The 20,383-nt window shown below is 47.3% G+C and overlaps 1 protein-coding gene across 5 annotated transcripts in view; it reads right to left on the bottom strand.

The window, feature by feature from the left end:
- Nlrc3 (NLR family CARD domain containing 3) overlaps positions 1 to 20,383 on the bottom strand; it is a 33,096-nt gene that overhangs the window by 3,564 nt on the left and 9,149 nt on the right. For 3 of the 5 annotated variants that reach the window (XM_074060103.1, XM_074060104.1, XM_074060105.1), the window contains 13 exons: positions 19,999 to 20,063; positions 19,615 to 19,817; positions 17,764 to 19,513; positions 16,748 to 16,834; positions 12,778 to 12,861; positions 12,159 to 12,242; positions 10,778 to 10,861; positions 9,485 to 9,568; positions 8,691 to 8,774; positions 8,062 to 8,145; positions 2,621 to 2,704; positions 1,984 to 2,067; positions 1,461 to 1,544 (listed from right to left, as the gene is read on the bottom strand). In XM_074060103.1, the coding sequence (XP_073916204.1) occupies positions 1,461 to 1,544; positions 1,984 to 2,067; positions 2,621 to 2,704; positions 8,062 to 8,145; positions 8,691 to 8,774; positions 9,485 to 9,568; positions 10,778 to 10,861; positions 12,159 to 12,242; positions 12,778 to 12,861; positions 16,748 to 16,834; positions 17,764 to 19,513; positions 19,615 to 19,708 (2,687 nt within the window). In that variant the 5' untranslated portion in view covers positions 19,709 to 19,817; positions 19,999 to 20,063. Of the gene's footprint in view, positions 1 to 1,460; positions 1,545 to 1,983; positions 2,068 to 2,620; positions 2,705 to 8,061; positions 8,146 to 8,690; positions 8,775 to 9,484; positions 9,569 to 10,777; positions 10,862 to 12,158; positions 12,243 to 12,777; positions 12,862 to 16,747; positions 16,835 to 17,763; positions 19,514 to 19,614; positions 19,839 to 19,998; positions 20,064 to 20,383 lie in introns of those variants that run through there. The other 2 variants (XM_020156518.2, XM_074060106.1) reach the window with 2 other exon arrangements.

The raw sequence follows: 20,383 nt of genomic DNA on the forward strand, positions 1-20,383 counted from the left end.
CCAGTAGCGTGCCCAGAAGGAATAGGTCTAAGCAACCACCTAAGGGGTGAGACAGACAGGTAAGGCTGGCACATCTAAGGAACCCTGGGAGATTAAGCCAAGTTCCTGGAGTGGTGAGAATCTAAGTTTGGGAGACCTTCTAGGGCCTTGGAAGCCACACTTGAGGGCTCACACTTCACTCTTCAGGCACCAGGCAACCATTTAAGGATCACACCCTGGGTGGGAACAGAGGGACATTCTGGAAAGCTCTCTGGCCAGCAATATGAAGGGAGAACCTGGATATGGAGGCTGTGTGGTGACACCGATGAGTGATGGTTTGGCTGGGGTGGTTGGTGGCAGTCAAGGGAAATAGGAGGAACAGTGGGAGGGAGAACTGAGCTGGAAGTTGAATGGTTGGTTGGTTCCAGGAGTCAGGTGGGGAACCAAGAAGCAGATTTGTGGGAGAGAATGTACTGAATGTACTGAGGGTACATGCAGAGGGAGCATGGAAAGACAGGTGGGATGTGGATGTCACATCATTGGAAATTTGGGGTCATTGGAACCCTGAGAGAGGAGAGCTCCAAGAAAGGGAAGGCCATTCAAGGGGAGAGGGCCTGACCAGAATACTGAAGACCCCATATCTAAGAGTGTGACAGGAGAAAGGATGAGAAGGACCAGCCAGAGAGGAGGGAAGAGAGAGCCTGAAAGCTGAAGGGGAAGAGATGGCCAGAGTAGAAGCAGATGAGTCAAAAGGTTAAGTGTCGGTTAACAGCTAACCCAGCAATTCCACTCCCTGGCCTATACCCCAGAGAAATGAAGCATATATCCTCACAGAATCCTTGCGGAAGTCTTCATGGCAGTATTATTCATAACAGCCAAGAAGTAGAAGCAACCCAAATTCCCATGAGCTGACAAATGGATAAAATGTGTGTAGCTGCATAATGGAATAGTACTCAGCCATTAAAAGGAATGAAGTACTGACTCATGTATTGAAAACACCCAGTGAAAGATGGGTGCTTGGGGGTAACTCAACGGTAGAGTGTGTGCTTAGCATACTTAAGGTCCTGGGTTTGATCCCCAGGTCACACACAAAAAGTAGGTCCAGAAAAAACACATGTGATTGGATTTATATCAAATGTCCAGAATAGGCAAATTAATAGAGACAAATAGATTAATGTTTTCCAAGGGTGGGTGGAGGAGAAAATGGAATGACCACCGATAGGTACAGGGTTTCTTTTAGGGTGATGGAAGTGTCCTAAGATTGTGGTGATGGCTGTACAACTGGAAACCAGTGAATTATACATTGTAAATGGGTGGATTTTATGTATGGTATGTGGACTGTTTCTCAGTTAAGGTTGTTTTAAAAGCAGATGAGGACTGAGACAATCTTGCTTATGGCAGAGGAGACTGTACCTGGGGGGCTCTGAGTTTTCAAGTTCCCCTGTACTCCCCTTCCCACATCCTCAGCAGGCCATACTTACTCTAAGCTTGTCAGGCTCCTGTTGAGCTGGAGTGCTTGTCCCAAGGCCCTGGCAGCACTGGCCTGGATGAAGTTCCACTGCAGACTGGGCAGACACAAACATGTGACTATGTGGTTGAGGGGCAGAGCCATGGAGGCCCTGAAGGGTCTTGGGTCGGGTGAGGTCCAACAGGCTGTGGCAAGAGAATTCCTACAGCTTCCCTCAGGCTCAGTCCCCAGAGGGTCACTGTGCACTTTCTGTTAGTGTTGGCCACAGAGATAAGCTCAAATACTCTTTAAATAGCCCCTGCTTAAAGCATGGGTCACCCCAAGGGACAGCCATGGTATTCACCTTCTAGCCTGGGTCTGCCTGAGGATCAGCCTCAGGAACTCTAACCCAGGATGGGGCACATCATGGAGGTGGGCAGATTGCAAAGACCCTTGGAATCTTGGGGAGGGGTTACAAAGCCAAGGTCAGAAGGACCATAGTTTGGGTGTGGCCCTGCAGCTCTACAGAAGGGGTGGGGGTGGTGGCAGTGACTCACTGAAGTGACGTGAGCGCACGGTTTTCTCCCATTGCCACTGCGATGGCCTGGGCACCCTTGTTGTGGAGGAGATTGGCTGTCAGACTAGGAGGAAGGAAGCAGGAGTGAGTGGGAGCCTACTGTGAAGGCCCTTGTCTTTTGTCACTAGGGAATCCCAACCATTCCCCCATCCTCCAAGGGGCACACCATGTGTGCACTGATGTTAGTTATCTCACGTCTGTGGAGAACTTTGGTGTGCCAGGCACATGCCCTGGAGCGTTATACCAAACCCTGAAAACCCCAGAGGATGTCCCAGGCTCAGTTCAGTGGGTGTGGTGACAGATCTCACAGCCACATTACAGTGGAGTTACACTGCCTGATAGCATGGCCCCATATTAACCCTTCAGAGTGCCCCCCGACACATGCTAGTCCCTCCCCTGGTGTGAGTCCATCCCACTGTCCTCATCTAGGTATAATTTATACCATGATGGAGCACCTGGTCTCCTCACTGCCCCTCCCCACCCATGTCCTCCAACCTTGTGAAATGGTGAGGGCACCAAGGGCCTGGCTCTCGTCAGTCCAGACCATGGGCATAAGTGAGCCTGAGGAAGTACAGTCCCCCTGCCTCCCCTGGCCTCCCCTCTGCCCCACCACATACTCCAGGTGCTTCAAGGTGCTGTTCATGCAGAGAGCTTGAGCAAGGGCCTGTGCTCCCTCGGGGCTAATGGAGTTTTCTCGCAGGCTGAGGAAAGAGAGAAGACCCTGAGATTCTGACTGAGCAGGTACGGTCTCTGGTGGGAGACAAGACCAGGTGTTTAAGCTTTCTGCAGCCCAAGAAACCTCCTGATCAATCTGGGCTGAGGTGTAAAGAAGCCTATTCCAGCCTGGGCTCCAGCCAAGTTTCTGCACTTGGTGTTCTCATTGTCCATCAATGAAACAGGGAAGGTTGGAGGGGCATGATGGCAGACTTCTTCTGTGTGACTCTGAGAATGAGAAGAGTTAAGAGAGACTTCCAAAGAGAAATAGAGAACAGCATCAGGAGTCACAAAAGAAGTGGCAGGACAGCTGGAAAAAAAAACAGAGAAATAGGGCTGGGATGTAGCTCGGTGGTACAGCGCTTGCCTAGCATGCGTGAGGCCCTGGGTTCGATCCCAGCACCAAAAAAGAAAAGACAAAAAAAAAAAAAAAACTATGCAGAGAAAAGTAGCAAACAGTTCATAGCTTCAACCCTGGCTCCATGGTGGGAAGCCAAAGCCACAATCACAAGGTAAACCTGGTAACAACAGACTAGCAGACCTAGCTTCAGGATAAGCCCACAGTTCTCACAAGCCATAAATTAAATTCAGTTGGTGTGACAGTGACTCCCATTTTGTTGCTCCCCATATCTCAGAGCACTATAGCCAAGTGCCATCTCTTGAGAGGGCCTGTGGTTTGAGTCTTGAGCCACTCTGGGGACCTGAAAACAAGGAACAGTTGCAGGTCAGGGAGTCTGGGGACAACCTGCCCCAGTGTCTGAGGTCTCTGGTCATGAGGAGTGATTGTGGAGAGAGAGAGCCTGGTGTGGGCCCACTGAGAAGTTTAAGCAGCAAGGTGCTCAGGCAGCGAAGGGCATAGCGATTGGTGGTTCAAACTTCTGTTGCAAGGAGCAATCCCCATGATATGAAGATCACTGTGGAAATAGAGTTCCAAGCCAATGGCTGGCAGATTGCTTGACACCCAAAGCTGCCTGCTTACTGGGTACAGATTTTGCTGCCAGGTAGGACTGAGAGTTCTGAGCCCCGGTCCTCCAGATCACTCAATTTCCCCAGCCTCTTTCCTGCTGAGAAGGCCGGAAAGTGCTGAGACTGGAAGGCAGAATGTTAGGCTCCCTCTGTTTTCCCCCTCCAGTGCAAAACTGTGTTCTGTTTGCTTTCCTCATTCTTCAACACATTTGGGGAACACTGCTAGGTTTGGATATTTGTTGAAAATTGGGGGGTCTGTGGAGTGAACCTGCTTGGCTTACAGGCAACAGAGCTCACTGGGGCCAGCAGTGGTTCTTGGTACACAATTGAAAGCCTGGGTCAACTTGAAAATAGAATGTCAGGACTTGAAGACAAGGTAGATAAATTAGAACATTCAGACAATAATATAAAAGTATGAGCAGAACAGACACAACCAAATCTGTGAATCATGGGCATAGAGGAAGAAAAAAGTACAAGCTGAAGTCATAAAAACATTTGATAAAATAGTAACAGACAAATTCCCAAATCTTGGGAAAGAAATGATCATCCAGGTACAGGAGGCTTTTAGAATACCAAACAGACAAGACCAGAAAAGAATCTGTGCCATATTATAGTTAAGACATTAACTAAGACAAGGAAAGAATATTGAAAGCCACGAGAGAAGCACCAAGTCACAAATAAAAGCAAATCCATCAGAATTACAGAAGCTTCCTCAACAAAAACTCTAAAAGGAGAACGTGGAACGATGTACTTCAAGCCCTGAAAGAAACTACCAACCTAGATTACTATATCCAGTAAAACTATCCTTCATAATTGACAGAAAAATAAAAATCTCTCATGATAAAAGCTAAAGAAATCTGTGACCACTTAAGGCGGCACTGTAAAAGTTCCTTAAAGGAATCCTACACTGAGATCAGGAAAATAGCACAATCATGAGACTAGAGATAAGAATGTATCTCACTAGGGAATAGATTAGGAAAGAAACATGAAAACAACAAAATGACAAGAATTAGTCATATTTTTCAATAATAAGTGAATGTTAATGGTCTCAGTTCTCCAATTTAAAAACACAGGCTAGCAGATTGAATTTAAAAAACAAGACCCAATCATTCATTGCCTATAAGAAATGCACCTCACCAGCAAGTGCTTTTATATGTGATTAAAGAATGGAAAAAGATATTCCAAACAAATGAAACTCAAAAGCAAGCCAGGAGTAGCTATACACATATCTGACAAAGAAGACCTCAAATCAAATTTAGTCAGAAGAGACACAGGTAATTTCATGTTGATAAAGAGATCAATCTATGAAGAGGATATAATGATTGTAAACAAATATATACCAAACATCAGCATACCCAATTTCATAAACACTACTAGACAGGGCTGGGGATATAGCTCAGTGGTTTAATGTTTGCCTAGCATGCACGAGGCCCTGGGTTTAATCCCCAGTTCCACAAAAAAAAACTCCAAAAAAAAAAAAAAAACACTACTAGACATAAAATCACAGATCCCAACACAATAATAGTGGGTGACTTTAATACCCCACTATCACCAATAGATAGGTCATCCAGACAAAATCATCAAAGAAACTTCAGAATTAAATTGCACTGTTGATCAAATGGACTTAACAGACATTTACAGAATGTTCCACCCACAACAGCCACAGAGTACTTATTCTTCTCAGCATCCCACAGAACTTTCTCTAAAACAAAATGTTTTGGCTGTAAAGCAGATCTTAATGCAAGCAGACTGAAATAATTTCTTGTGTTTTATCAGACCACACTGGAAAAAAATTAGGAATCAACAGCAAGAGAAAATTACAGAAAATATACCAACGTATGGAGACTGAAAAATATGCTTTTAAATGGTCAATGGGTCATTAAATAAAAAAGGGTAAATAAAAATTCCTAGAAGCAAATGAAAATGAAAACACAACATACCAGAACCTATGGGCTATAATGAAAGTGGTTCTAAGAGGGAACTTTACAACTATAAATGCCTACATTGAAAATCAGAAAGAACTCAACTAAAGAACCTAATCTCACAATCTTAGAAACAAGAAGCAAAGACCAAAATTAGTAGAATGAAGGAAATCATAACGATCAGGTGAAATTAACAAAGTAGAGATGAAAAGAACAATAGAAATGAAACGGTTCTTTGAAAGAGTAAACAAGAATGACAAACCCTTAACCCAACTAAAAGAAAAAAGAAAAGTCCCAAATGAATAAAATTGGAGTTGAAAAAAGTGACATTACAAGAGTTACAACTGAAATCCAGACAATCATTAGGGAAAAGTAGCTTTTCTATACACTAACAATGAACTCGCTGAAAAGTCAGGAAAGTAGCCACAGTCACAGTATCCTTAAAACAGAACAAAATGAAATCATTCCACATTTATGCATAAACTTAACCCAAGATTAAAGACATCTATGATGAAAACTGTAAAGCATTGAAGAAAGAAAACGTAGACTTCCCATGTACGTAGATCAGCAGAATATTGTTAAAATGGACACACTACCAAAAGCGATATGCAAATTCAGTGCAATCCCCATCAAAATTTTAATTACATTCTTCATCTAGATTTTTTAAATAGAAAAAAATCCTATGAAAACACAAAAGACCCCAGATAGCCAAAACAATCCTAAGCAAAAAGAGTAATGCTGGAGCTATCACAATATCTGATTTCAGACTACACTACAGGGCCATAGGAACAAAAACATCATAGTACTGGCACAAAAACAGACAGATGAATGGAACAGAATGGAAGACCTGAAAATAAACCCAAGCAGAGTAATATCTCTCACTAAAAATCAACTCTTAATGGATCAAAGACCTGAAACTTTGAAACTCTAGAGGAATATATAAGAGAAACATTTCAAAACACAGGCAAGGACTTTCTGAACAGGACTCCAAGAGCTCAGCAAGTAAGAACAAGAATTGACTAATGGGGTTGCATCAAATTAAAAAGCTGCTTCAAAGAAAAAAAAAATCAAGATGAAGAGACAGCCTATAGAACGGGAGGAAATCTTCACCAGATATTCGTCTGACAGGGGATTGATATTCAGAATAAATAACTAAAAAACTCAGACACCAAAAGAACAAATAACCCCATCAGTAAATGGGCAAATGAACTGAACAGATACTTCAAATGACAAATACATGAAGAAAGTTCAACATTAGGGAAATGCAAATCAAAACTGCATTAAGATTATTCCTTCTCATCCCAGTCAGAATGGCTGTCATCAAGAAACTACAAACACTGCTGAAGACACAAGGGAAAAAGAATTCTTATTCACTGCTGGGAGAATGTAAATTAGCCCAGCCACTATGGAAATCAATATGGAGGTTCCTCATGCGACCTAGCCATACCACTTCTGGGTGTAAACCCCAAAGGATCAAAGCTTACTATAGAGACACCTGTACATACGTGTTTATCATGGCAGCATTCACAACAGCCAAATTATAGAATCAGCCTAGATGCCCATCAGCTGATGGAGATATATATATAGAATTTACTCAGCCATTAAGAATGAAATTGTTTGGTGGCAAATGGACAGAACTGGAAGTAATCATGTTAAGTGAAAAAGGCCAGTCCCACAAAGACAAGTATCACGTGAAAACTAGGGAGTGAAAAAACCCCAAGGTCGTGAAGGTAAAAAGGGGGACTACTAGGGAGATGGGAAGGTAGGGGAAGAGGAGGAAGCAGGAGAAAGATAAAGAGAATAGATGGGAGTGAATATGATTGAAGTTCTTTATATGCACTTATGGAAATGTCATGATGAAACCTCTTACTAGGTACAATTTAATATATGCCAATAAAAATCTTCCTTAAAAAGCTGTATGAGCCCAGCATCGGTGGCTCCCACCTATAATCCCAGCTACTCAGGAGGCAGAGATCAGGAGCATCACAGTTTGAAGCCAGCCCCATGGGAAATGGTCATGAGACCCTATCTCAAAAGATCCATTACAAAAAAAGGTTGGCAGTGGTCAGAGCATCTGCCTAGCAAGCAGGAGGCCCTAGGTTCAAACCTCAGTGCTGCAAAAAAAAAAACAAAACTAAACGAGAACATCCAGGAGCAGTAGAACAGGACCACAGGACCTCAGCGGTGTGAAGTTCATGAAACAGGTTGTATACTTAGCACCTGAAGGACTTGCACATAGGAAGGGAGAGCAGAGCAGCCCACTGGGGACAACTGTCCCCTGCTATCTTGAGAGAGAAGGAAGAGGGACAGGGTGTCAAATTCTAGGACCAAGCCTTCCCTGACCACAGATTTCCCCACATCAGGCTTCCCAGTCCCAACCTTTCCTTCCAAGTCCCAAAGTCCCCGAGTTCCCCCGATCAAACGAACATCATGGTTGGAAGAAGGCCAGGACTTACTTGAGGCTGAGGAGGGTCTGGTTGGTGCAGAGGGCCTCCATCAGAGCTGCCACTCCTGTGTCACTGATGGAATTGCTTTGCAAACTGCAGAGAGAGGATGGGGCATGGCCATCCCAGGACCCAGAGGGAACCACCTGGTCCAGCCTCAGACCACAGGCACTGGGTTCAACAGGGAGCTGGGGAGCCTGGAAACTGCTCTTTTCCTCAGCCCTCTTTTCTCTTCCACTGTCCCACCTTCTAGCTCCTGCCAGGTTAGGGAAGGTAGGTTTCACACAGCCCCAAGATTTCGACTCAGCCACATGGATGACTCTGAACCTCCTCAGAGGATATGTTAGCCCTATAGCCCAGAGCAGAGTCACCCAGCTTCCCCCACTGCCCTACCAAGGCCCCTCTTCAGTCACTTGTGCTCACTTAACAAGGGCACTTGGGACTTATCATTCTGGAAACTCTAGAGCCAACCCTAACCCCTACTATCCAAAGAAATGAAGCTGGTGAGTGGATGGTGTGGGACGAGAGGCAGATGGAGGGGCAGAGAGTAGGCTCAGGTTGTTAGGGTTCTGCCAGCCGCTAGCTGTTGCAGAACCCAGGAGAAAGTGTAACTCCTAGAAGGGGTGGTCAGGCAGACTCACTCTAAGCTTTCCAGGACTTGGTTCATCTTCAGGGCCTCAGCCAGAGCCTTGGCACCTCCATCACCAATGCTGTTACTGGAGAACCTGCAGGAGACACATGCTGGTAAGTCATATTCCTAGAGTAACCAGACAGGGCTGGCCTGGGGGGTCAGAGCTCAGGTAAACTTGGGAGGCCATCTCTGTTGTCTCAAGGGTGCCCAGTGCAGTGTTCTGCCTGAGTCCTGTTGATCTGTAGTCTCTGCAAGTGACTACCTGCTACCTGTAAGAGATCAAAGTTTCAAAGTCCTCCTTGCTTCTCTTTGCAAGGGCAGGGGTCAGCATCAACCCTTAGTGAGAGGTGTTTGTGTACTTCAGGTAAAGAGGGCCAAGAAATGCTATTTCTTCTACAAGGTGGCAAGGCAGCAGTGTGAGCCTAAGAAGACCTCACCTAATCCCGGGAATCTGGGCCTCCATTCTCCTTGTTCAGTGCTTTGAAGTCCAAAACCAGCTATCCTGCACCCACATTTACCTCCATCCATCCATCCATCCATCTATCCTTCCATCCATCCTTCCATCCATCCATCCATCCATCCATCCTTCCATCCATCCATCCATCCTTCCATCCATCCATCCATCCTTCCATCCATCCATCCATCCTTCCATCCATCCATCCATCCATCCATCCATCCATCCATCCATCCTTCCTTCCATCCATCCATCCTTCCATTCACCCACTGCCATGCTCACAGACATTTAGAATGGACTGGCTTTGTGCTAAGCATTGAGTGCCAATTTGACCCTCTGGCATTTCTCACATGAGTTCCTTCAGACTCTTGTTCTGCTTCAGGGCATCTGCCATCCGCTGGGCTCCCATGGGCCCAATGGTGTTCTTTTGTAGGCTGTGAGAGAGGAGAGGGGCCCATCAGCAAAGTCATCCACAGCCATTCCTATGCCAAGGACAGTCTGGGTTCAGGGTAAGAGGTCAGAGACAAGCAAGGCGCTCCCTCTGCTTATCACAGCAGTGGAAAGGGGTCTCACAAAAAGTCTGGTAAGGGACAAGGGCAGCTGAGGCCTTTTGTAAGGGGCTAATAGTGCTGAACTGGCTGGGGATTTCACATGCTAGTCTCACCCACCAGTCTACCTCCCATCTAGACCAGCCAAAAGTTGGCCTCCCACCTTAAGAAACCACCCTGGGGAGAGGCACAGAAGGACGGATAGGAAGGACCTCTCCTGTATGAACTAAATACCAACCTTTTAAAAAAATGTAATTTTCCAAAAAAGAAAAGAGACATTTCCCTTTTCTCAGACTACTTCCTTGAGGAAACTTGAGATTGCCTTTGAGATAGGTCAAGTTCCTTCAAGAGCTCCATCAGTCTCCTGCCAATTTCATAGCCTGTGAGTGTCTTTCTAAGGGTGGGGCCTTCTCTTTTTTTTTTTAATTAATTAATTTTTTTATTATTCATATGTGCATACGGGGGCCTTCTCTTGAAAGGTAAGCATCAAGGAAAGCAGTGTCACCATCTCCCTGCCATTGTGGGAATTATTCTGAGCACCTGGCTCTAAGTAGTGAAGTACCTGATTGTCATAAAGAAGGTTTTCTTTTTCCTCCCCTTGGAAGATCAGTTAGGTGTACACAGACGGGTGGTCACCTCAATTATCTGGTTAATTCAGGATAAGCTATGTGTGATGCTTATGTGGTACTGTCAGGTCCTTTTACTTAAGGACATTTATCGTTTACCTTGAGAACACAAGTGGAGTGGGTTGTATCTACTGAGCTACAGGAAAGGATCAGAGTTCTTTCTGTCTTTGCAACCTCACTCACAGGTTACCTATAATGCACACTGCAGTCAGGTAAATGCTTCTTTGATAATAAGGCTTACGTTTGTGAGAGGATTCTCTGGGTTGGCAGGAAGTTTTATTTTCAGTAATGTTCCCTCACCTATTATCTAGAAAAGCAGTGAGTATCTTGTTTTCCAGGAGCCTCCAGGTAGGTCAGAAAACTTCAGGATGACCCAACCTGTTCACTCTTGTAGGAAACAAACAGAAGCCAAACAGGAGAGAGGGAGGGAGGAAAGAGAGGAGAAGAGAGAGGGGGCAAGTCCACTCACTGCAGCACAGAGAGAGTCTGGTTGGAGGCCAAGGCCTCGGCCATGCACCTGGCGCCATCATCCTTGATCGTGTTGCCCTGGAGACTGTGGAGGCAAGAAGGGGCGTGGCACTGATGGAGCAGAAGAGAATGCTCAGCGGTGGCCTGAACTCCCACTACAGTGTGGCACCTCCATGGGGCAAGGCTCTCTTAAGGGCCCAAGAGGAGCAGCAGCTGACATTGGTGAGAAGAAACTCTACCAAGTCTGCCCTTCTCACTGCCCACCCCACAGGGAGGACAGTCCGCCCTTCACACACCCAGTCGCTAAGCACTTGCTTGCCAACTGAGAACAAAGTACCCATGCTGTACATGGATCAAACGATAACAAAGCCATTCATAGTCCTCATTACAGCTAAGAGCCAAGAGGATGTGGAGAAACTGGAACCCTCACACCGCTGGGGGATACAAATGATCCAGCGTCTATGGAACACAGGTTGGCAGCTCCTCAACAGCTTAAACTTAGAATGTGACCTAGAAATTCCATCCTAGATATATACCCAAAATAATTCAAACAAGTACATGAATACTTGCACACAAATGTTCCTAGCAGCATTATTCATAAGAGCCAAAAGGTAGAAACAGCCAAAATGTCCACCAGTGGATGAACTGATAAACAGTCCATCCATATAAAGAATGCCATTCAGCCATTAATGGAACGAGGCGTTGACCCATGCTACAACATGGATGGACCTTGATGCTAAGTGAGGAAGACGGACACAAAATACAATTCCATTTGTATGAAATGTCCACAGTAGATAAATCCATACAAACAGGAAGCAGATTGGTAGTTTCCAGAGACTGGGGGAAGAGGAGAATGGAAAGTGACTGCTAATGGGTACAAGGTCTTTGTGGGTCACGAAATGTTTTGGAAATAGAGAGAGGTGATGGTTGCCCGACATCATGAAGGTACTAAACACCGGTGGACCATATACTTCAAAATAGTAAATTTTATATTCTGTGAATTTCACCTCAATAACAATAAATAAATAAATGGGGGGGAAAAAACAGGACAGTGGTGCCCACTCAACTGAGGATTGATAAAACCACAGGCTCCTGAAAGCAACATGGCAAACCACACCAAACATCGGTACCTCCTGGGAAAATGGGCCTTTCAGTGTCCTGGAAAACACCTCAGCAGAGAAGTCTGACACCATGACTTTAGGGATTTATAGGGGCACTAAAAGGAGGATAGTGCTGAAATTTGTAACTTGCTTAGGATACAATCTCCCTGATCCCCAGTGAGGTGGGAGCTGGCGTCCCATGCCAACCATTTTGAATCACCTCCCTCTCCATAGGTGGCTCCTGAGGCAAAGATTTTGGGGGCAGGTTGCAGGGGACACTACCTCAGAGAGGCTAGAGTGCGGTTAATCCTCAGGGCATCTGCCAGTGCCTTGGCCCCCTGTGGTCCGATGGCATTACTGCGGAGGCTGGTGGAAGCAAGAGGGAAAAATGACTTCCAGGGAGGGAAGAAGGGACTGAAAGTACACCAATCTTTGGACCCTTGATCCTTAGGGGGAATGCATCAGGGTTTAGGATTTCATATTTGGGAGACCCAGGACAGAGATCCTTATATAGGTAAACAAGGAGTATCCCCCAAGTCAGCCCCATGTGATGGGGGGAAGGGAGGAGGACTTGACAGTGTGGTGGGCTTGGGCCAAATGTGGAGATTAGGAGAATGATGACTTTAGGTTTAGGGCTGAAAACTCTGTGCTTTGTGGGGTGAAGTCAAGGAGGATCTGTGACCTCGCTTGCTCAGCTGTCCTTCCAGCCACCTAGAAGGACATGTGGTCTGCAGGAGCCCAGGAACTTGAAACTCTGAATGGAATCAGATACCATGCTCAGAGCCTACCATGAGCTGGGGAATCTGGGGAGTCAGGGAGGGATGGAAAAGGCCCCAGTCATTTCATAGGAGGGGAGATGGCTCGAAACTCTCATTCGAGTGACCTCTGGGGTCCTACTTACTCCAGAGCAGTCAGGCTTCTGTTGACCAGGAGGGATCTGGCCAGAGTTTTGGCCCCTTTGTTACTGATCTGGTTCTCAGCCAGGCTGCCCAAGGAAAGGGAGAGTGGTTATTCAGGAGGTGAGTCTCATTGCCTCTTCCTCAACACAATGCCCAGCGTCATCAGAGCCTACGCAGGTGGAGACAAGGTAACTTCTGGAGCGGAAAGCCATGGGAAGGCCCTCAGCCTGGGCTGGTAGGACCCGAGTGGACCAACAGAATCTCACCCTGGTAAAGGACGGCATGGAAAAGTTGGCCAGAATTCAGTGAAACTTCACAAATGCATGGCAAAGAGTTAGGACAGTTAGAGAAGTGTATTGTATGGACCCAGCCAGTGATGTGATGGAAAGAAAGTGACTCTCAGGAAAAGAAAAAAAAAACACAAAAACCCTGATGTAGCATTTGCCAGTTTCTGTGATATAAATCCTCCCCCATGCTCAATTTTTTTACGTGTTTTTTTTTTTGTTTTGCTTTTTGTGATGGGTTTTTTTCAAGATAGAATCTCGTGAACTATTTAACTGTTTGCCCCGGGCTGGCTTCCAATGGCGGTCCTCCTGATCTCTGCCTCCCTTAGTAGCGACGATTACAGGTGTGAGCCACAGGCACCTGGCTTATGCCCAATTTAAGTCACCCCCAGCTTGCAAGGTTCCTGAAAATCTAAGAGTTCAGCTCTCACAAGCTGGTATAAACTAGTTCCACCACACTTTGATCCTACCTTGCTCTAGTACAAAACAACAAATGGTAGAATTTCCACAAAACTAACCTAAGTTTAAAAAAAGTGTATCTACATGTGCCTTAAAAGGTGCTTCCAGCAAAATGCCGGCGGGTTAATTTAGTGTTGTTTCATGTATCCACTTTCAGAAATTGAGCTGTTGAGGTGTCTAGTTTTGTAGGCATCATCCCACAGGCTGTACAGTCATTTAGGCCTCATGCTTGCTAAGTAGGCTCTCTACCACTTGAACCACTCCACCAGCCCTATTTTGTGATGGTTTTTTTGAGATAGGGTCACCCAAACTATTTGCCCAGGCTGGCTTTGAACTGTGATCCTCCTGATCTCTGCTTTCTGAGTAGCTAGGATTATAGGCATGAGCCACTGGTGCCCAGTGATATATTACTTTTAAAAAGAGTTCTTTTTTTTTTTTTTGTGGAACAAGGGTTCGAATTCATGCTTCATATTTTCTTGGCAGGTGCTGTACCACTTCAGCCACACCTCCCAAAAGAATCCTATTCTCTTTTTGTTATTATTTTATTTTTAGAATGTTTTATTTTATATTTGAATTATCATATATTGATAATACGAGGGGATTTCATTGTGATAACTCCATACATGTGTGCAGTGTATCTTGAACAAGTGCACCCCCTCCATTATATTTCCATTCCTCCTTTCCCCTCCACCTCCAAAAAGTTCTTTAAGAAATGTTTGAAAGCTGTCTGCACATGGTGGCCCCTAATCCTAGCACTTGGGAGGTTGAGGCAGGAGGAATGACAGTTCAAGACCAACCTAAGCTACACAGTGAGATCCTGTCTCATAAAACCAAAACCAAAACCAAACAAAAAATTGAAGGCCTTTCATCCCAGCCACCTTCTTTGTAAATGTTCTCAAATTCTAGATAGTGTAGCCTCTGTTGCCCCAGAGCTTGTCTAATGTTTTTGTTTGTTTGTGTTTATTTCTTGGTGGTAATGGTACTCAGGCTTGCTAAGTAGGTGCTCTACCACTCAAGTCATTCTGCCAGCCCTGTTTTGTGTTGGGTATTTTCAAGATAGGTTCTCATGAACCATTTGCTCAGGCTGGCTTTGAACCATGATCCTCCTGATCTCTGTTTCTCAAGTAGGTAAGATTACAGGCATGGACCATGTAAGCCATGTTTTATAAGTAACATTTCACAAGCAGCCATGTGTGTTTTTTGCAGGATGGCTTAGGTATTCCAAACAGGAAGGTGGCATTTGAGGACCAGCTTTCAGAGGAGAAAAAAGAGCTTGTGGCCATAGAAGAAATGTTTGGCTTTGTTCAGAGTCATTTCTGAGTACTATCTAGCCTCCTTCAAGCAAAATGATTTTGTCATGTGCTAAAAATGCTAAGGCTTCCCATGAAGGAAAAAATAATACCAATAACGAGCAGGTGTCGTGACATTTTTCTTACGAAGAGATTACACTTTTTATCTTTCGCTAGCAAGGCAAAGGCAATCATGATAAAATAGCTAGCCCTTACCCTGGTGTTCAATTAACTCTAAGCCTCACAAGAAAAGGGTTTGGATCTTGAAATCTTGCCTTCACCCCCACTGAGAGAACCTGTGTTTGTTTCCCTGGGGGCCTTGAGATGAGCTGGACAGTTTACCTCTCAGTGTGGTTTATGGCAAGGGGCTCAGGCCAGGCAGAATCAACTTGCCTTCTGGAGGGCCTGCAGACTAAGGTCATGCCTGCAGGTGGTCAGGTATGTCTTTGTGACCAACCCCCAGTAAAATACTCTGAGCAGCAGGGCTGGGATGACTGGCATCCCTGGCTATCAGCCCTCCCTGGGCCTTGTCACACACATCAGTGCTGGGAGAAGAAAGCGCAGTCTGTGCAGCTCCACTGGGAGAGGACACTGGAAGCTCAAGCTCATCTCTCCTGGCCCCTGCCCCACGCACCTTTTGCTTTTCCTGGTGTTTTATCTGTTCCCTTCAGTGTAATGAAGCCTAACCATGAGTATAACAGCGTTTCTGAGTTCCTCATGCTTCTAGTAAACCATTGAACCTGAGGGTGGTCCTAGGACCCCCAATCTCACAGGTAGATACCCTTTAAACCCCATCTTTCCCTCTTTAGGCACAGAAATGACTCGTTCAAGGCCACACGGAACTCTAATCCTCACTGACTTACTTGTGCTCCTGACTCATTCTAAAGTATCATTAACTCAGATAAAGATTATTTCAGGGCTGGATATGGTGGCAGATGCCTATGGTCCCAGCTGCTTGGGAGCTGGAGGTAGGAGGATCACAGTCCAATGCCAGCCCTGGAAAAAAACACAAGACCCTATCTGAAAAACAAACTAAAAGCAAAGGACTGAGGATGTGGCTTAAATGGTAGGGCTCCTGCCTAGCAAATACAAGGGGCTGGGTTCAAATCCCAGTACTGTTAAAAAAAAAATATGTCAGGACCCAGAAGCTTGTGTGAGGATAAAAACTACTCCCTGAATCCTATTCTCTAAAATCACCTCTCTACTTTTTGGAAAGCTATCTTACATCATCACATCCATTTGATTACAAATTAGGGTGCTCAGATCCAGAAGTGTTATTCCAGAAAAGATTGCATGAGCATTTAAGTCAGCATGCATATAAACTTTTGCCTAATTACAACATTAAAAATTCTATTTTAAATTTAAAAATTATTTTGCATTAAATTTTAATTAAAATTATCCGGGCACCTGTGGCTCACGCCTGTAATCCTAGCTACTCAGAAGGCAGAAATCAGGAGGATCACAGTTTGAAGCCAGCCAGGGAAAATAGTTCATGAGAAAAAAAAAAAAGGCTGGTGGAGTGGCTCAAGGTGTAGGCACTGAGTTCAAACCCCAGATCCACAAAAAAGAAAAATTAAAATTTTTTGAATGAAAGTGTTGAATTTTAACTAGAGATGCAATCCTGTACCTAGAATTCTATTTAAGAGCAAACACTGAGAGAAGCTTAGAGAAAAAAATAGCCCTTGAATCACAGTGGCACATACAGTGCTGTGTCTACAACAGGATCTGAGCCTCACCAGGTCGTTTCCCTGTTCTTGCAGGTGACATAGCTGAGCCTTGGGCACTTTTTAGAGTGGACAGAAACAAGAAGACTGCATCCTGAGCTACACACCACAAAAGTACCTCTCCTCAAGGGTGTCACTGGCCAACTGAGCAGAGAGGATGATGGGAAGGGAGTCCTCTACCCTCAGAGGCAGGTGGGTAGCCTGGGCTGGGATTACCTGACCCTCTGAATGCGACAGTCCTTCCCACTCAGCATACTGCTCAGCAGCTCCATCACGGGGTCCTGGAACTGGTTGTTGTCCAGCCTGGTCAGGGGTAGCAGCAACAGTGAGTGGTCCTACGACCCACGGGCAAGGTGGGGTTTCCCTCTCCTCTGCATCCCACTGCATCCCACTCAGCACCATTGCTGAGAGATCTATGCTCAGCAACCCCAAGTGCTCAGACCTTCCCTACTAGAGTGATCGGTGAGGACCAGTGCCTGTGCGCCCTCAGTTTCCTCCCCAGGGAGGATGGTCCAGGGGCTCTTGTCCCAACAATCCTGCATACTACCTGCCTCTGCCAGGCAGTTTGCTAGTTCTACTTCTGAGGATATGTCCTGAATGACCCCCGTCCTGCACCTTTTCCTCCCAACAGAGCTTGGGACAGAGCATGGGCTGAGGGTACAGTCTTTGGCTGTAGCTTCTGTCAGCATTGTATGGCTCAGAGGGTCTTATGGGGTGGATTGTGTCTCCAGAAAAGGTGTCTCCAGGGCCTCAGGAATGTGGCCTTATTTGGAAATAGGGTCCTGCAAATGTCGCAGTTAAGAGGACATCACACTGGATTTGTGTAGACCTTATAACCCAGTATAATGGTGTCCTTATAGGAGAGACCAGTGCCATGTGAAGGTAGAAACACACAAAAGAAGACCACCATGTGACAATGGAAGCAAAGGTTGGTGGGAGACAACTATAAGCCAAGGGGCACTGCCAAGAGTGCCTATTTTGCTTAGTGTAGACACATTTCTAGAGGAGGAGGAAGGGCCCTCCCCTGTGGATTTCAAAGGGAACATGGGCCTGCTGGTGACTTGACTTCATACTTCTGGCCTCCAGAACTGTGAGGGAATGAAGTGCTGTGTGGCTCGGCACTCAGCGTGTGGAACTTTGCCATGGCAGTGCCCGCTGACTAACCCGGAGGAGCCATTCTGGGTCCTTCCACGGTCTCCTCTACCCACACCCTCTGAACCTCCTGTCCTCACCTGAGACTCTGGCAGTAGAGAAGCTGGGGCAGCAGGCTCTGGAGGACACCCTGACTGAGGCACAGAGACAGGTTGGCCTCCTGGGCACAGGTGTCAGACACCTGCAGGAGGTAGGCCAGGGCAGCACGGTGGGAGGGGCCACTCAGCCTGGCTAGGGCTCCGCTCTGCATGGCTTCCTCCACACTGCGGGCCAACTCTGTGTGCTGCAGTTCGTGTAGGCAGTGCAGAACGTTGACTGCGCGAGCACAGACTGCAGTGTTGGGGCGCAGGCACCCCTGTAGAAGCTCAGCCACCTGAGCTCGGTAGCTCTGGTGCTCACCCTGGGCCAACAGAGAGCCAGCCAGCAGGGCATTGACCCTTGGACCCAAGAGCCCTGAGAGGAAGCGCAGAAACACATCCAGCCTCCCATCTTCTGCCTGCATGGCCCTCTGGGCTGCACTCCTGAAATGTGTGAGGAAGCCCAGCCTGGGCCAGGACATGCCGCTCTCAGTGAAGAGGTCAAAGATGGCTCTCCTGGACGCGCTGTAATAATACATGGCTGCCACAAACTCCTGCAGGGACAAGTGGGAGAAGCAGTAGGCCACTGAGGAAGCCAGTGTCTCCTCCCGCTGCAGGAAGCAGCTACACAGGGTGCCCTGTAACAGAGCAAGGTCCACGCCAAATGCTTTCATGTCTTGCTCGTAAAATACATACTTCTTCTTGACCAGCCCATGGAAGGCCAGACGGCCCAGCGTCCCCACCATCTTGCGAGCACCATGGCCCACATGCTCAATCCGAGGGCTCACCTTGCCCTTCTCCTGTCCCTCTCCACCGAGGGCCATCCTGAAGTACCAAGTGTAGAGCTCACACAGGGTCCGTGGAGGCCACAGCTCTGTGTCCTGGGGCACCGTCCTGCTGCGATACAAGTGACCCAATGCCACCCCTGTGAGCCTGCAGAAGGCTGGGACGGTGCACATCAGATACAGAGCCCTGTTAGCCTGCACCTGGCTCAGGACCTGACTCAAGAGGGTCTGGTCCTCGGGAAACATCTGCGCCAGACACACCTTGATCTCCTCTTCAGTAAAGCCCCGGATTTCCGTCATTCGGTCCACCAGGCCCCCTGGGATCTGGCCAGCTGCACTGGGGCGGGAGGTGATCCAGACAGAAACATCTGGAAAGAGGTTGCCTCGGATGATGTTGGTAATCAGGTGGTCCACCTGAATGTCCTTCTTGGGGTCCGTGCAGGCCACAGTGTTTGAGAAATCTAGAGGTATCTTACACTCATCTAAGCCATCTAGGACCAGGAGCACCCTGGCCGGGGCTGTCACTACCAGGCCAGACTCCCCGACATTTGGGAAGACAGAGCGGACGAGTCTCTCTGCAGACAGTTTCTCATGAATGTTGAGGTCCCGGAAGGTCAAGGGCAACACCAGCGAGAAATCCTTGCCCACCTGCCCTTGGGTCCACAGGCGGACAAAGTGCCTCACCAGGGTGGTCTTGCCCATGCCAGCCACCCCAACAGTGATGGAGACGCGTGGTGGGATGGACACCCTGGACAGAGGCAGAAAGAGCCTGTCCAGGGCAAGGGTCCTGGCGGGACGCTGACCCCCACGAGTGGCCTCCACCTGTGTGAAGTCGTGCTCTCTCAGCTGTAGGTCTGTCAGGCCCTCCACCATCAGGAGGCTGGCCAGCCGGTGTGAGGGGCCACAAGGCTCTGGGCTGCCTCCTACCCTGCTCAGTAGAGCCTCTCGGTGCCTCTGTATCCTTGAGTCTGTGGGACACAGGCCAGAGGGCAGGGCAGGTAAGGGCCAGGGGTAAGGGGAAAGGGTCCGTGCATACCCTTCTGTTGGCTTCCCAGGGCAGGGGTCTTACCATTGCTGTGGGATCTCAGTGGGGAATCAGGTGTCCTAGCAGGGACCTGTGGGGTCTGAGTGCCCTGGCTGCCTTTCCCAGCCAGCAGGTCCATGAGGGCCTTCACCTGCTCAGCTGGGAAGCCTGTGCTGTGGGCTTGGTTGGTCTCCCCCACTCGTCCGCATCCCCTGCTTCCTCAGGGGCTCCAGGATTGTGGCCAGGAGCTGTGAAGACAGTACCTAAACCTGCTGCCTGGTGAGCCACCATCCAGTAGCCTAGGACAGGTTAGTGAATCCCAGGAATGGGGCAGGAACCCCCTTTCTCTTTCCCCAGCCTGAGAGTGGCCTGCTGGCCACCCTCTTAGCACAGTGAAAATGACACATGGACCCTGGCTGTGCTGCTTACCAGTGGTGGAGTGATCCTGGCGAGGCTGCAGCATCTCTCTGGGCCTTGGTGTCCTCATTTGTGACCTGGAAATGGTGATGAACGGGTTTGCTCAAAAGGAGGGAGGAATGAAAGTCGCCTGTCTGGGAGGAAGCATAAGGCATGATTCCAACTAGATAATATTCGAGAAAAGGCTAAAGAATGGAGCTGTGGAGACTGTGAGAAGGTCAGAGGTTGCCAGGGTTGGGGGAGGAGCACAGAGGATACTTAGGCAGCGACACTTCTCTGTGTGACACTGTAATGGTGGATACGTGTCATCGTGCATGTGTCCAACCTTTACAATGTCCAATGGCAAGAGGGCCCTCTCGTGCAAAGTGGATTTGGGGTGAGTCTGATGGTTCAGCAT

The sequence above is a fragment of the Castor canadensis genome, chromosome 17 (assembly GCF_047511655.1).
Source record: "Castor canadensis chromosome 17, mCasCan1.hap1v2, whole genome shotgun sequence".
NCBI lineage: Eukaryota > Metazoa > Chordata > Mammalia > Rodentia > Castoridae > Castor > Castor canadensis.